Source organism: Myodes glareolus, chromosome 2 (genome assembly GCF_982192425.1).
Source record: "Myodes glareolus chromosome 2, mMyoGla1.1, whole genome shotgun sequence".
NCBI lineage: Eukaryota > Metazoa > Chordata > Mammalia > Rodentia > Cricetidae > Myodes > Myodes glareolus.
Genome location: NC_142027.1, coordinates 114,765,190 through 114,781,644, shown reverse-complemented (window position 1 = coordinate 114,781,644; position 16,455 = coordinate 114,765,190). Strand labels below are relative to the sequence as shown.

General features: G+C 45.3%; 1 protein-coding gene across 4 annotated transcripts in view; it reads right to left on the bottom strand.

Moving 5' to 3' along the window:
• The window catches only part of Auts2 (activator of transcription and developmental regulator AUTS2), a 1,087,122-nt gene that overhangs the window by 78,759 nt on the left and 991,908 nt on the right, over window positions 1-16,455 (bottom strand). For all 4 annotated transcript variants that reach the window (XM_087903578.1, XM_087903577.1, XM_087903580.1 and 1 more), the window contains exon 6: window positions 13,369-13,420. In XM_087903578.1, the coding sequence (XP_087759704.1) occupies window positions 13,369-13,420 (52 nt within the window). The remainder of the gene's footprint in view (window positions 1-13,368; window positions 13,421-16,455) is intronic.

The following is a 16,455-nucleotide window of genomic DNA, read 5'->3' as shown; positions in this document are numbered from 1 at the left end:
ACGGTACACGCCAGGAATACACAAGATCCTGAGTTCTGCACACTGTGGTGTGATCCTAGCACCTGGGAAGCGGAGGCAGAAAGATCAGGAGTTCATAGTCCTTGCTACAGATCAAATTTCAAGTCAGCTTGAGCTGTGTGAGACCGGATCTCAAAAAACAAACCACTGGGCCAATGAGATGGCTCAGCGGTGGGAGGTGCTTGCCGCCCAACCTGATGGATCCCCTGGATCCACATGGTAGGAAAGAACCCCCATTCCTGCAAGTTGTCCTCTGATGTCCACGCTGGTATCCTGGCGTAAGTGAATGCACACACACAAAGAAATGCAATTTTTAAAAGGGTAAATAGACAAGAAAATCTGAGGAAATTTCTCAGCTAACTAAAAAAAAAAGTATCAAAAGCAAAATTAGAAGCTGGCAGTGGTGGTGCACGTGCCTTTAATTCCAGCCCTTAGGAGGCAGAGACAGAGCTCTGTGAATCTGAGGCCAGCCTGGTTCACAGAGTGAGTTCCAGGACAACCAGGACTACAGAGAAACAAATCAGCGGTAAGAGAAAATGGGTAAATACAAGGAAGCAATTAGTTTTATGAGGACTGAATGGACTCACACTTAATACGGATTAAGCAAGTGGCTATAGGGAAACAGATCTACGCAAGAGTCTGCTGGCTTTGTTCCAGGGCTATGGAAACCATGCCCATCTATCTGCAGTCACCCAAAAAGTCAGCCAGAGAGATGGCCCAGTCAGAGGGTAGTACAGCTTACTACTCGTTACCTCATAACCACCTGTAACTTCAGCTCGAGAGGAACCAACACCGTTTCTGTTCCCGTGGCACTGTCGTGCATTCACAGACACACACACACACACACACAGACACGGATACATACACGTTAGCTTCCTGGGCTGACTGTGTCACCAAGTCAATGTTTGCTTTCCTTTCTTCTAAAGTACATCTCTGCCCCCCACACCCTCCCTGTGGGAGGCCCTTACTCCCTACTGGACAGGCCAGGTAGCCACTGGTTTTGGCCAATGAAGTAACTGGAAGAGCAAAACACCCCCACATAAACTGAAACTTGAGGATGTGTCTAGAAGTGCTCTAGGGTGTGTCTCTGTTCCTTCCTGTCTCCAAAGACAAGTGTCGCAAAGGGACTTGCTTCTCAGCCCAGTCTCGGAATAAGGACAGAAGAGCATCAGCTGAAGCGTGGGTTACAGCTAGTTTGAGCCTGTAGGCCTCTGACCTGTTTTGTTACCGAAGCAAGCTGACAGAGCTCCCAGAACTGAAGTGAAGAGGCAGAGTGGCTACAGGGCAGCGGCTGTGTCCTCCCTCATGAATGGGTTCAACACAAAAGCCTATCTGACATGGGGGTCTCTGCCCTAAGCCTTACCAATAACAAGTACGCCTCCCAACTCCTGGCTTCACTCCAATTGGTGTTCTCTAGTATGAGGGTTAATAATGGCTGTCAACTTGACGAGGTCTAGAATCATCTAGAAAACAAACCGCTGCACATGGCTGTGTGTGACAGCTTCCAGATTAGGTATTGAGGGGTTCAAGACAGACGAGAAAGAAGAAAGAGGGCTGACGAGATGGCTTTAGAGTGCTTGCTGCTAACCCTGACAACCCGAGTTCGATTCCCTGTGTCTCACGTGGTGGAAGGAGAGAAACAGTTCCTGCAGAGTTACCCGCTTAGCTCCACACATGGGCTGAGGCACTCGTAAGCCCACACATGAACATACAAGCACACAAAAATAGAAGAAGTAAACAGAGGCAGTATGCTTGAAAAAGAGAAATGGAGCTGAGCACCAGCGTCCATCTCTCTCTGCTTCCTGACTGCAAGCACAGTGTGACCAGTTGCCTCCTGCTCCTGCCCCATGCTTTCTGGAACCACCATGGTGGACTGTAATCTTGAATCGTGAGCCAAAACAAACCATCCCTTAAGCTGCTTTGATTGGGTCTGTCCTGGCTAGTTTTATGCCAACTTGACACAAGCTAAAGCCATTTGAAAGGAGGAAATCCCAATGGAGAAAATGCCTTTGTAAGATTTGGCTGGAAGACATGTTCTTACTTAGTGTTTGTTTAGGAAGGATCCAGCCCGTGTGGGTGGTGCCATCCTTGGGCTGGTGGTCCTGGGTTCTCTAAGAAAGCAGGCTGAGCAAGCCATGAGGAGCAAGACAGTATGCAGTACTGCTCCAAGGCCTCTACCTACATCAGCTCCTGGCTCCAGGTTCCTGCCCTGTTTGAGTTCCTGTCCTGACTTCCCTCAGTGACGGACTGTCACCTGGAAGAATAAGGGAAATAAACTCCTTCCAGCCCAGGTTGTTGTTGGCCGCAATGTTTCACTATAGCGATGACAACCCTAAGACAAGGTCTTGTGTTGAAGGAACAGAAAAGTAACCGCTATAGACTGCTACCTAGATATCAGCAAGGTCAGAGGACAGGAAGGCCGGACTGCTTGCTTCCCGATAACCAAGGGCTGGAACTACAGCACTCTACTTATTAGACCAATGGGATCTGAGCTGTATTTCTAGTCCTGGGAGAAGCGGCATCCTGGACGGCCTGGAAGGTCACTAATTGTTGAGTATCTAAACCTAGTTTCGGAAGGCCTAAGCATTTACGATTGCTAGCTAGATAGTTCTTAGTGTTAAAGAACAAGAGTGTCTCATTGCCCGCTACTGTAAGAGATGGTCCACATAAGACTGTGAATCACCTGGCCAGGAAAACTATCTATCCAGAGACTTTGGAAATAGCAAGAAAGCCGGCGGGGGTGGGGGGGTGGGGTGGCACATGCCTTTAATCACAGCACGTGGGAGGCCGAGGCAGGCAGATCTCTGTGAGTTTGAGGCCAGCCTGATCTAGAAAGTGAGTTCCAGGACTGTTAAACGGAGAAACCCTGATTCGGAAAAAGAAAAAAAATCTTGGGAAACCTGCCTGTGGTGTATATCTGGACATGGGTCTCGCTGGGTACAAGCCACCCTCACGGCTTAAGAACCTGTTTTCCATTACTCTACAGTTAAGTCTGCATGTCTTCTACGTTATGACTCCAGGAGTCTACTCTGGATTCTCTCTATGGAGATCATAAAGCTAGGGAGTTAAGGGGAGCGCAGAACAAGATCTGGGTGGCATTGGGAGGTTTGCCCAGATGGAAAGTTTTGCTACATTAGACCCATAGAGACCCAGGAGAGTGTGACACAGGGGATCAGCTTCTTCCACTCCTATCTGCAGACTTCAGGGGCTTGTGGGAAATCATTTCCAGGAGGAGAGGCAGCCCCACAACCCCTTAGGATATTCAAACACCCAGTCATGGGTGGTGCCTTGGAATGCAGTCTCCTGGTAAATCCAGCAAAACTGAGTTAATCCTTGGGAGTCACCTGGGGGGGTGTTGGAGGAGCTTGGGAGGAGTCACAGAAAAAGAGAGAGCTGGCTGGACTGGAGGGCTGGCTCAGTTGGATGCTATCTCAAAGCATCAAGAGCTGAGTTTAAGCTCCTGAACCTTTAAAAGGGGGGGGCGGGGCTAGGCATGATGGTACAGGCTTGTAATCATAGCACTGATAGCACTGGTGGGGTGGAGACAGCTGGGTCTCTGGGGTCAACTGGCCAGTCAGCCAAGCCTATCTGCAATAAGCCCATAGCACTAGTGAGAGACCATGACTCAAAAAACAAAACCAAACAAACAGAAAAGTGGAAACAAAAAACCCAAACAAGGTGGGGCTGGAGATATGACTGGGTGGGTAAAATGATTGTCCAGCAAGTATGAGGACCTGATTTTGGATCCCCAGAACCCCTGGAAAGCTAGATGTGGTAGTATGTGCCTATAATCTCAGGGCCCCTGTGGGTGAGATGAGAGACAGAGAGACGGGAGAATCCCTGAAAGCTCATGAGTAACTAGCCGGATGTCCGAAGGGACAAACAAGAGACCCTGTCTCAAACAAAGAGGGCGGTAAAGACGGAACTGACACCTAAGGCTGTGTCACACATATGCTACGACACTCTCGAAGATACGGTACTCATACCCCACCCCACACACACACATGTACACACACAAAACGCAGGTACATACCAACTGAAAAACTGAGAATTCAGGACCAGGTTTTCCCTGGTGGATTCAAGAATTAAATTCTCTTCCAACAAGAACTGCCCCTACTTTTTAAAGCATAGACCAGGACAAGGAGGTAAAAGTGGTTTGATGTTCACTCCAGGCTAACTAAAAGACAGCTAAGTGGAAGTTCAGGCACCATAAAATTAATAAGATCACCGCTGCACTCTCTCCGTTACAGGTTCAGGAATAAATTGGGGAGAAATCTGTGATGCATAGAGCAGCCAGCTCAAGTGTGAATCTATCATTCTCTCCACTGACGTCTTCTAGCATTTTCTTTCACAGTGTATTTACTGGATTCCTAGCTTGCCAAAGTTGCTTCCTAAGCCTGAGCGGCACTGGGTTTTTAGAGACATCGAGACCAATTTTGTTTGCTAAATAAATTCCAGGGTAGAACACTTTGACTTAGGCCCAGGCCAGGCAATGGTTCTTACATAAGCTGGGAAACAATAGTTTTTATCTTATCTGAGGGACTCACCGCATGTGTGTGTGTGCATGTGTATACGCGTGTGTATTTTACTGCCAAAAGAAAATAAATGGAATCAGCACACACATGATAACGCGCTCTTTGCTAACTCATACTAATTGCTGGGCTAATTGATGTTTGTTGAACTTTCTCCGTTTCATTGAGTGATTAGGTACAAGGCTAACAGTTGACATCTGTAGGCGCTTAACTGGCGTCTGTAATTACTGTTAATGTTAAATAATTGTTAGTTAATTGGAGTGGTAACTGACTGAATGGAATCCAGATTGTGGAGCAGAAAAGAAACCTAGTTAAATAAACATACATTTTTGGGAGCAAACAACGTGTTTTTCTCCCCCCTGTAGATGTCAGAAGCTAGAAATAACCCAGAAGCATGGGATAGCCCACAGGCTTTCCTGTAGCAAGGAAGCCACGCCTGGGGCTGGAAGATGTGTTAGGAAGCCTCACTAAAGAAGAAGGAGGCTTTGGTCTTCAACACCTTTCAGTTGGTGCCTGTCTGCAACACAGACTTGGAGTTTTAATAGCAATCACTGTTATCACAATGGCCTGCTGGGATTGCCTGCCTCTCCCAGGCAACCAGACACTAGACAAGTGTCTAAAGAAAGAACACTGCATACCCATACCCATGAATGGGCTGAAGGGGGCTGAGGTGCAGTCAAGCTTTTCTGGCAAAACTGTCGGGTGTCAGGGAAACTATTTCAGACAGAGGATGCAGGAACTGCCCAATAGAGGAAGTGAAGGGCTTTCTAGTGGGCTCAGAAATAAAACACAGTGTCTGAATGCTCATGAAAAGAATCTGCTAGGGGCTGGCGAGATGACTCAGCTGGTAAGGTGCTTGCCACACAACAAGCACGGAGTTCGGATCCCCAGCACCTACACAGAAGCGAAAGGTGTGGTGAAGCTCTCTGTAATTAGCCCTGGGGAGACAGAGATTGGTGGATCCCTGGGACTTACTGGCCAGTCAGTGCAGCCAGACTCAGTGAAATTTTTTCTCAAAACAAAAGGTGGAGAGAAACTGAGAAAAATACTGAGCATCAATTTCTGGCCTCTACAGCCACAGACATACAATGCATTGCATAGTAATGGGTTCCCAAATGGTCACAGGGACATGCATGACCTGAGGAGCTGGCCTTCTTCCTTCTGGAAGGTGGCAGGGGTGGCCAATGCTGGATCTTCAAATACCACTAAGATCATCTTAGAGCTCTCAATGACTTACAACTAAATGCTTGCGGTGGGATCTAACTCCTGCCTCTATTTCCTCTTCCTGCCCACCCATAAGTCCCTCGGAGGGCCAGGGGGCAGCGGCTGGATAAATGTATTGATTGAGTGAGGAGGCTGGGGAGATGGCTGTAAACTAACCATACAAATATGAGGACCTGAATTTGACGCCCAGCATCCATACAAAAGTTATTCATCCCAGCACTAGGGAAGACAGGAGGGGGCCCCAGTGACCTAGCCTAATTTGTGAGCTCCAGGGTCAGTGAGAAAGCCAATCTCACACAATACGGTGGAGAATGGGCAAGGAGGACACCCGGCAAAGACATCTGGCTTTCACACGTGCGTGCACACTTGTGTATCCAGAGAGAAGCACTTTCTCCCCACGTGGAATATTTCTGGTCTCCCGCGGGTAATTTTACACTAGCAGGACAAGGCATCTGTTTCCCAGAATTCTCCAGGAATGATTCTATACAACAGCTTCTGTATGTGAGAGTCAGACTTCCATAGGAAGGCCCATTTCCATGACAAAAGGGGCCTGATTGCGAGCTATTTGTGGTTTGGGGTGGGAGAAGAACGAACTACTTCTAACTCCTTTGTCTCGCATCAAGCACCAATTACCCTTCAACACTATGTAATTCTCCACATGTAAGACATGTCTATCTCTCAAAACCCCAAGAAATCCAGCTCTGAAACAGTGCGTGGGGGCGCGTGTGCGTGCGCGCGCGCGCGCGCACATACACACACACACACACACTCCCCAAGGGAGAAAAATAAAAAACGAACAATAGTCTACCTTCTCCTTATCTGGGATTTCAGAGTCGATAAAAACAGAACTCATTTGCAGAGACTAAACTTGGTTCAGTTTACTGTGACACCCGTCAGGTTTGAACTGACATGACAGTCTTTCTTACTCTAAACCAAGGGGTTGTCACATGGGCTCCTGTGTCCATGATAAAGGGTATTGAGCTTTAAATGACATTTTCCTCTTAAGCTATTCCACGGTCAACTGCATTGTTTTTAGGGGTGTAACTACTTTAGGGGAGGGACTTTACTCAAGACACAATGTTGCCTTTTTTGTATTCAAAGAATCCTCTCTCTAACAAACACAGTTAACACTGTCGCTATTAGAAACTTACTAGGCATGAAGTTGCTTGTAATACCTTAGTTTCTCTATTTTTGAGACAGGACCTCTGGTTGGTTTTGGTCTCATTTTATAGCTCATTATATTGCAGAGTTGTGATCTGGAATTTCTGACCCTCCTGTCTCTACCACCTCTAGGTTGCTGAAATTCCAGGTATGAGCAACCATATTCAGTTTATGCAGAGCCCTGCATGGAAACCAGGGTTTCCCTCGTACAAGGTAAGCACTACACCCCAGCCACAGCGGTATGTTTGGGTCTCATAGGTCTCAGAGGATGTACTAACCAAGGCTGTCTCTGATGTTGATCAAAGCAAACCACCCAAATCATTCAACAAACCTGTATCAATCACTTTCCTGTTGCTATGATAAACACCGTGACCAAGGCGACTTAGAGAAAAGTTTATTTGGGTTTAGGGTTCTAGAAGGATGAGAGCCATGTTGGTAGAGAGGCATGGCTGCAAGAAGTAAGCATGGTGGCTGAAGCAGGATGTTGAGAGGTCACATCCTTTACCACAAGCTCGAAACAAGACAGCCCAAACTAGAAGTGGCATTAGGCTTTTAATCTCAAAGGACACAACCCCATACCTCTCAAACATTGCTATTGACTAAAGACCAGGTTTTAAAATGGAGGCACTTCTCACTTAAGCCACTACAGGAACCCATCTTGACTGTGTTCCACTGGATATCCTATTTCCAACAACCCCAGAAAAGGGTGGGCCTCTAGTCAGTATGCTGAGGCCCTGTAGAGTTCAAGGTGACTAGGTGCTCCATCTGGGACGTCCATGAGAATTCCCCACATTGGGTGCTGAGGATGAAGTGGGATTCTGCCTAGCTGGTAGGTGGTGGGACACAGTTCCTTCACTTTCCTGAGGACAAGCCATGCTCACCACAGGATTCCGAGGCCTCTACCCTCCCAAGATTATTCCCCACGACCACCATCACAGACACCCTTAGCGAGTTACAGCTCCTCTTCAGACTAGCTTGGAGGATATTCCCTAACAGGATCTAAGTCTACACCGTGGGACTGCTGTATATTTTGACTAAAAGAAAGAAAGAAAGAAAGAGAGAGAGACTGAGAGAGAGAGAGAGAAAGAAAGAGAGAGAGTGAGAGAGAGAGAGAGAGAAAGAAAGAAAGAAAGAAAGAAAGAAAGAAAGAAAGAAAGAAAGAAAGAAAGAAAATGAACAAAACATCTCTGGGCATAACAGGATCATCCCACATCCAGTTTGGAGCAGCGATTACCTCGCCTGGTAGTCATGGCAACTTACTGAGGGGGAACAATATACAGTGGTAGCTAGGCCTTTTGGTAATTGTCAGCCGAGCTGTTAATAGCCTTAGTAGGAGGCTAGGAGGGTCAAAAGACCTCATCCAGGGATTTAGCCATCACTCCCTTCAGCCGCAAGGGATCATGGAGGATTGGGGGACTCCATCGTCATCCATGATGAGGTGGGATTTTGTGGTGATGTAGCTGCTCTAGGGTCACAGACATTCCGGTAAATAATCCCTCATCTGTGTTTTGTAAATAAGGCCAATAAACTAATTAGTTCACCAAGTAGGACCTTGGTGAATCATTCATTACTCTGGTCAGTTGTTGGTGCCCTATCGAGTGTAGACATTTATTCATGTCAGCCCAGGAGAAGTTAAGGAAGCAGGTACAAAGGTGTGTGTGTGTGTGTGTGTGTGTGTGTGTGTGTGTGTGTGAAACACACTTCTTGCACGTTCTCCCTGCAGCCTGCCTTAGCTTCAGGAGGAGTCCTGAGAGAGGGACTGTGAAGCGAAAGGAGGTGCCAGGTCCTTCTCTCCTAGCTGAGCCAGGACCGGTAACCAGGCTGGGAGGAAGTAGACTGGAGCCATCACTTCTCCTTCCTTGACTTCTCCAGAGGCTCTGCTCTCCAGAGACTGAAGGGCGTGGGATGAGATTAATTCTCTTGTCAGGACGGATGTGTGCGCACCTGCCTACACATCCAGGTGGCCAAACTGTCGAGGAGGAGTTATGGGAAGTGAGAAAGGACGGCAGGAAAAGGAGAGATGGCTCAACAGTTGAGTGCATCCTGCTCTTTAGAGGACCTTATTCCCAGAACCCACCTCAGGCAGCTCAAACTCCAGCTACAGGGGATCCGATGCCCTCTTCTGGCCTCTTTGGGCACTGTACCCATGTGCATAAACCCATTCATAGATAAAGAATTAAAAATAAAAAGTAATCCAAAAGGGGTGGCAGCCTGGTCTACAAAGTGAGTTCCAGGACAGCCAGGGCTGTTATACAGAGAAACCCTGCCTTGACAAACCAAATAAAATAATAGTAATAGCTATTAATAGGTAGTAGTGGTATACTCCTTTAATCCCAGCACTTGGAAGGTAGAGGCAGACAGATCTCTGTGAGTTCGAGGCCAGCCTGGTCTACAGAGCAAGCTCCAGGATAGTCAGGGCTACACAGAGAAACTAACTCCAAAAATCAAACAAACAAACAAAACATAATAAATATTGGCCACGCTGAATCAATTACAAAATTCTTGTGTGTGTTTGTGTGTGCGTGTGTGTGTATATATATATAAACTTAAAAGCTGGTATCAGGCATCTTCCTCAATCTCTATCCACCTCATTACAGTTGCTGTTGTTACTATTAGTGCGCTTTTGAGCACATGCGGGTGTGCCATGTGGAGCAACTGTGCGAAGGTCAGGGGACCACTCTATGGAACTGGGTCTCTACTACTACCAGCCTTACATGGGTTCAAGGCACTGAATTCAGATTGCTACACCTGAGGGAAAAGTGCTTCTACCCACTGAGTCATCTCACAATCTCACAGGCCTCTACCCTGTTTTTTTTTTTTTTTTTTTTTTTTTTTTTTTGAGACAGGATCTCTCTGCCTGAAAGCTTCCAAGTAGGCTATGCTGACCCCAAGGATCTTCCTGCCTCTGCCTCCCCATTGCTGGGACAGGAGTTGGCCATCATGTCTAGCTTTTAAACAAAGGTTCTGGGGATTCTAATTCAGGTCTTCATGCTTGCAAAGCAAGAACATTCCCTACTAAGCGGCCCCCCTACTCACAGAAGCTCCTATTTAAGTACAATATGCTCCGGAAGTTGGGGAGTCACAGAGCCCATTGCTCCCATAGCTGCTCAGCTCACAGCACAGGGGCAATAAGTCAGTCAGTCTCTCTCTGCCTCTGTCTCAGTGGGAAAACTCCTTTTTTCCTTTTGGCAGATGGTTGAATCACAAAGACAGAAGGATTCATAAAATTCACATGAACATCCTGTAAACATTTAAACACACTGAGATTAGATAAGGCAACTATGACCTTGATTAAAGTTGAGCTTTTTTTTTTTTAAGTCTTCTCACTGGTTAAGCTCCATATGTAAGCAAGCACACGCCGCCTGATTAACTTGTAAAACTGGAAATAATAGGCATCAAAAGAAGCAACATTTTGAAACACCTTTGTGGGTCTTACTCCACTGAATTGGATTGAGTCTACAACACAGGAACACTTCAACAAGAATCAATTGGTAAGTTACAGAAAACATATTCATCATCCCCCTGTCTGTTCCGATCCATGCCCTTCGCCAATTAACAGTTTTATCCCAACTGGAGATGCTGGCCCAGAACTAGATTTACGTAGGATTGAAAATTCTGACCTGCAGAGGCTAAATGGCTTGTTCAAGCGCACAAGCAGAGGGATGGACCTGAGCCAGGGCCCCTTGCTGTTACAGCCCGGGGCTCTGTCTCGAAGCTGAGTAGGCCAACACCAAAGTTGCCAACTCCAGAGTCCCTGGCCCAATCAGCCAATGAGCTTACCACTGCCCTCCAACAGTGAAATTTTATGGACCAAATCTGCACACCCACCAGACCACCAGGCTTGGAGGCATAACCTTCCCAGCGAAGCCTGCTACTCTGAGACCAGAAGACTGCCAGGCTCCTGTGGAGAAGAGGGGGTGATACGTGGCTTTGAACATGACTCTGAAGAGTGCCAACGTGGGACTTCCCAACACCCTTGTTAATGTACTCAGTAAGAGAAGGCCTTTAAGAATGTCCCTGCTGTGTCTGTTACCTGGTGTAAACCTGTCCTTTCTTGCAAAGCTTAAAAATTGTGTGTGTGTGTGTATATACATATGTACATACACAGAGAGACCTGACTGACTTTTAGGTAAGCAAGCTGGCTTTTCATATTTACTTGAACTTGATGCGAGAGAAGGCGACGGCTGAAGGACCTGTCCGCCATATATCCAGGAAGCACCGCCACTGCTACTACCAGGAGTAAAAGCAGACACCAAACCACATGTGTCTGGCGAGGCTCACTGCACCTGTCTCCCAGGAGTTACCGACATCAATTCTACACAGCAATCTTTTTTTTTGGGGGGGGGGTAGTTGTTTTCCTGATATTTAGCAGTTTGAAAACTACGCTAATGCTGTTTGAGATTCTCCGCATCCCTCAGTCTCCTTCTCCAGGGAGAAAGGGTTGAGTACCAGGTACTCTACCTACTTCAGCAACACCTGTACTTGCACACCGATTCAGGAGCTTGTCATTCAGGCTACCAAGGGGAATTAGCATAAGGCATTAAGGGGAAACTCCAGGGGAGGAAAGAAAGGCCATTTTGATGGAAATAAGGGGCTAAGGAATAATCCGTCATCAACTAAAACGCTTATTTGTGTACGTTTCCCAAGCAAAGCTTAGGAGAAAAGCCTGTGTTGATTTTAGTATACACAAAGAAACCTTAATCCTTTCAAGGCAACTGAAATCACCCCTCACTTCTCTCAGCAAAGCAGCTCAGAAGAAAGGCACCCGGTCAGGGGCATGACTGTGCACTGCCAAATAGATGCCACACATCACTCAGTGTAAGCAAACACAAATAAGAACACGGGAAGTGCTGGACTGGAAACTCGAGGCTGGCGGTGGGATGGGAAAAAGAGAGAAGAGACAGGAAGGAGAGAGAGAAGGGGCTCAGCACACAGTCTGGGTTGCCCTCCTTAAGTTGCAATTAGAGCCAAACCCAGAGCTTAGAAAGGGCCATAGCAACTTAGCACAAAAAAGACCCTGTCCCAGGTGACTGGAGGTGTGTGTGCCAGGGTTGGGAAGGTCAGAGAATCATACAAATTGTTTTGGGTAGTGAGTGACCTGCCCTGCCTCAGGTCCCTCTCCTGTTACCTTTCCTTTCCTTTGTACCAAGGACACCTCCAAGGTCCACTAACTCTTCCCTCTCAGTAACAGGATCAGAAAGCAATCATACATTCCTACCATTGAGGGAGATGAGCTGTCAAGAACCCACACCAGCTTTTACTGGGCTTTTAGAATTATGAAGAACAAATTTACACAAACTTCTCAGGTCATTAAAAATATGATGAAATATAAAGCTGGAATCGTATCATGCAATTAAAATTCAAGCTCATATTCAATATGACATTAATTCTGAGAGTCCCAGCAAAGTGATAAGCACACAGGCCCTGCGGACAACTTCAACGATAATGGACTGTTTAAAAATCAAGGTAGGTTCAATTTCAAAACAATAGGAGAGCACAAAATTAACTATACAGAGACATCTTACTAACTAGTAAGCAAAAAGAACAAAAAATAAAAATTTTAAAAATGAAATAAACTGTTGGCTGAAATGGTCTCCCATTTCACCCCATGGGCACCTAACTCCTGACCCAGGGCTGGTCCAGCACTCCCAGGCATCCTGAGTGATACAGAGATTGCCACGGGCCAGCACATCTTTATTTAGCAATTATTTAGCAATAATTATCCTGCAAGCCCCTAAGTCAGGGTCTATAGTGGGAAGGGGAAGGTGGATTGCTGGCACTTGCCCCACTCGGATGACACACCCATTGAAGCCAGTGCCTGGAGACGCCCCTAAAATTCATTGTGGCTTAAAGACACTTCTGCAAATGAAGACGGCTAAGAAACCTACCGGCAGTTATTTAGGGTGAGTCTTCCCCAAATGTATCTCGGCATCATTAGCCTCTCTTACTCTTTAGACTGAGGTTTGGAAGAAACAAATGGGGAAGTACGTAATTAAATTCTGCCCTCTTTGCACATTTATTAACTTTACAGAGGGCCCAGAGCAGAAAGGTTGGCTTCTGGTTATAACGCTGTGTACACTAAATACCCTCGCTGGTTATTACCGTCGGAGGCCCACATGTACTATTTATAATGCTCCGACTGCCGGGAAGTTGATAACCAGCAATCAAGACATTGTAAAAACATTCTTCTCTATTGCAGCTGCCTACATGAAATTAACACCACCGATCAATTTAAACAAGGAATCAGTAAATTCTTTCAAAGTGAACTTTCCCTCCCTTATCTCAAAAACATCCAGACCCCACAGCGCGCCAAAGCACAAAATGTGAAGACAAAAAGAGCGCATGGATTTTCCTTCTCTCCTTCTCAGACAATGGCAACGAGATGCATATTTATATTAAAGCCATCATTTAGAATAATAAAGGAGGGTCTTACCTTTGTTTATAAGAACAGTGTTGAAGAGTTTTTCAGAGCTCGCATCTGATGCCTGAAAAACAAGAAGACGTGAAGACTGTCAGCAAAGACCATCACCCACAGCATCCTGGGTTGCTATGATTTTAAATCAATTGACAATATTTTAGGAAAATGTAAGAGTCCGTAATTTCCCCAGATCCTCCATAAGGTGGTGCTGGTTGACTGCTGGAGAAAGGCCTGCACTGCAGCTATTTATTGGGGGAAAGAGAAAAAATTCTGATTTTCAAAACGTGTCCTTATTAGACATATTATCGGTGCAAAACATATTTCTATGAAATGGTCCACAAGGCAATTTAGTTAATTCGCAAATGATTTACCAATTCCGTTGACAGATCATTATTTTGGAAATGGCTTTTTTTTTTTTTTTTTGCCAGTAGATTTTCTGTTTTTCAATTTTCTTCTATAAATTAGAAATCTGTATTTTTGGACATTAAGCTATTCCTCACTAAAGTGTCAACCATTGTACCCAGAAATTAATTTGTTTTTGAAGGTGTTTTGATGACCCCGATGTTCAGGGCTTCTCACAGTAACCAGGCCAAGCTCAGTGTTTCAAATGAGGGTTGACCCTGTTTAAAACCTGGCCACTATGCCACCAGGGTTACTTCCTCTTCATGTTTTTCAGAGATCATGTCTGCTAATTATTACATTGGCATGAGGGAAGTCAATAGCTTGTTTAAATAGCAAGATTAAAGTCAATTTAAATCATATACTAATGTGCTGGGAAATAAACGGTGAGTCGGTTTCGTGGAAAGAGGCGGTAATGTTGACAATTTATTCCTTATTTCTAGGACTTAGAAAAAAGGTAAAATTAAGCAAGTTCACTGTTCTGATTTGAAGATACCCCTTTGAAACATCAAGGCCCACCTACATTTATACTGTGTTCGACTTATAACCCGAATGAGAAAACTCTTATCTTTCATGCTTTATACAGAAATGCATATATTTGACCAAGCAAGGCACAGAATGTTCAGTAAATATGAGAGAAAGAAATAAGGGGAACAGGGGCGAGGAAACTTGGGCTGGCTTTGGGGGACAAAGAAGATATTCTATGTAGTCTTTCAATGCTACATTGATGGAGATAAAATATTTCTGTGTATAACTAAGGGAAATGTTCCAGTTCACAAGGCCAGGGATATAAAAAGACCTAACCTATTTTTTATTATGGCTGGTTCTCATTTATTTTAATTCTAATCTTCCTGCTGCAGGGGTGGGTTCAGAGGATTAATAGGATCAAGGGCAAAATTGTACAAAATAAGTATTCAATCGCATTCATTTGTGAAAAACCATACAGAGATTCCACCCTCTACTTTTGTAGGAAGAATAAAATACACACATAGCTTTCCTCACATCGTAAGAAACACTAAATGAAATTATATTACGTTATAGTATCATTTCATAAAAATGAGCCACAAAGAAAGTCTTCGGGAGGGTGCTCAGCAGCAAACAGTCCAAGAGATCCGCACGGCGTGCAGTCTGACAAAGCACGAGATTTCTCGGCTGCACCAGAGGTGTTACTATATACCCACACAGTAAAGCGATGTCTACACTTGTGAGTGTTCCAGTTTAAAACCTAGCAATTCAAAGAGTTTTCCTCATTCTGAAAACGCTGTTAATTGCCCCTAGAGTGGTCATGAGCGAGTCATGGCTTCAAAACTAAAATGGAGTTAATGTTTTTTGAAAGAAGAAAAAAAACTACACACATGCACACACACAAGCAACGCCCTGTCTCTTCAATTATTTTACAAAACTAAAATAACATTCGGAAAATTGAGGGTTTTCTGGTACAGTGAGACTAATGGGTTTTTGTGGGGTTTTTTGTTTTTGTTTTTAAATTACTGCTCTTCCAAAACGGCAAAAAACATAGCTAGGGGGAAGCAACTGGTTAAGGTTGCATTTTCAGTAGCTCTGGGTATGGAAGCCAGGGCAGGATTAGGCTGTAGGTGGCAGCCCCTGTGATTCTGTCCCCTTTGTGAGCACCACTGGCCGGCGCTGAGTATGCTCTCAAGTAGATAGTAAAGTGACCCGGAGGACCTGATGCTGCTGTGCCCACCAGTTATCAAGGAAACGTGTCCGATGGATATTCAGGACGCTCAGAGCAATGCTTTCTAATGGAAGCTTTTTGAACCCTTCAATTTACTGATATCCGTCACAAAACGCTGAATTGTCTCTCGAGCCTTGCATTAAGGAGATGTCTCCAAAAGGCCTCCTTTGAAAAAGCAAAAACACCAAAGGTACGCATGCCTAGGCGGCTTGTGGAAAAAGTCCTTCTGGTCCCTTGTTCTCCCATCTGGCCTCGTGGACCACCTTCATCCAAATTCCTCGAGAGCCCCCCAGGCAAAGTCTTGATAGGTACAAATTCCCCGTAGATCTTTCTTCAAGGAACTTTCCTTCCTTTCACACTTTTAAAAATCATTTGTAGACGATAGTGGGTGTGATGGCTCAGCTTGTTGCCAAGTCTGACGACCTCAATTCCATCACTGCACCCACATAAAGGAGGAAGGAGATAACGGATTCCTGAAAGTTGTCCTCTGATCTCCGTCATAGACCCTCCACGTACATAAACATGTACTTCTTTTTTTTTTTTTTTTTTAATAAATCGCTTGGACAAATCGCTGGGTTCCTTGGCTCCTCAATCGTGGAGACGTGTTCATCTTGTTACTTTTAAAAGAAAAAAAGTACATTTCCCTCTATGACTTGGATCATTTCCCTAGCCAGTTTTTCTTTTTAAATTCACAACGACTAATGCAGGTGCGGTGGATCTAGCGGCAGGCGCACCAAATGTCTTCCCTCAGCTCTCTGGCACCCAGTACCTTTAGCTGCTCACATTTTAATGTATCCGTTGCCATTTCGTTTCCTCGTCTTGACTTTGACGGGCTTTATACACTTAGAGGCTGTGTCTACAATTCCCAGAGAAACAAGCTCTTTAGGGCATTTTCCGGGAAGATATATAGGTGTTATTTGCCTTTTTATATCAATACTTTCTATGCTCTAGACGCTGGAGCTGGCGTGGAAAGAAAAGTTAAGTCAAGCAGGTTGGCTAATAAGGAA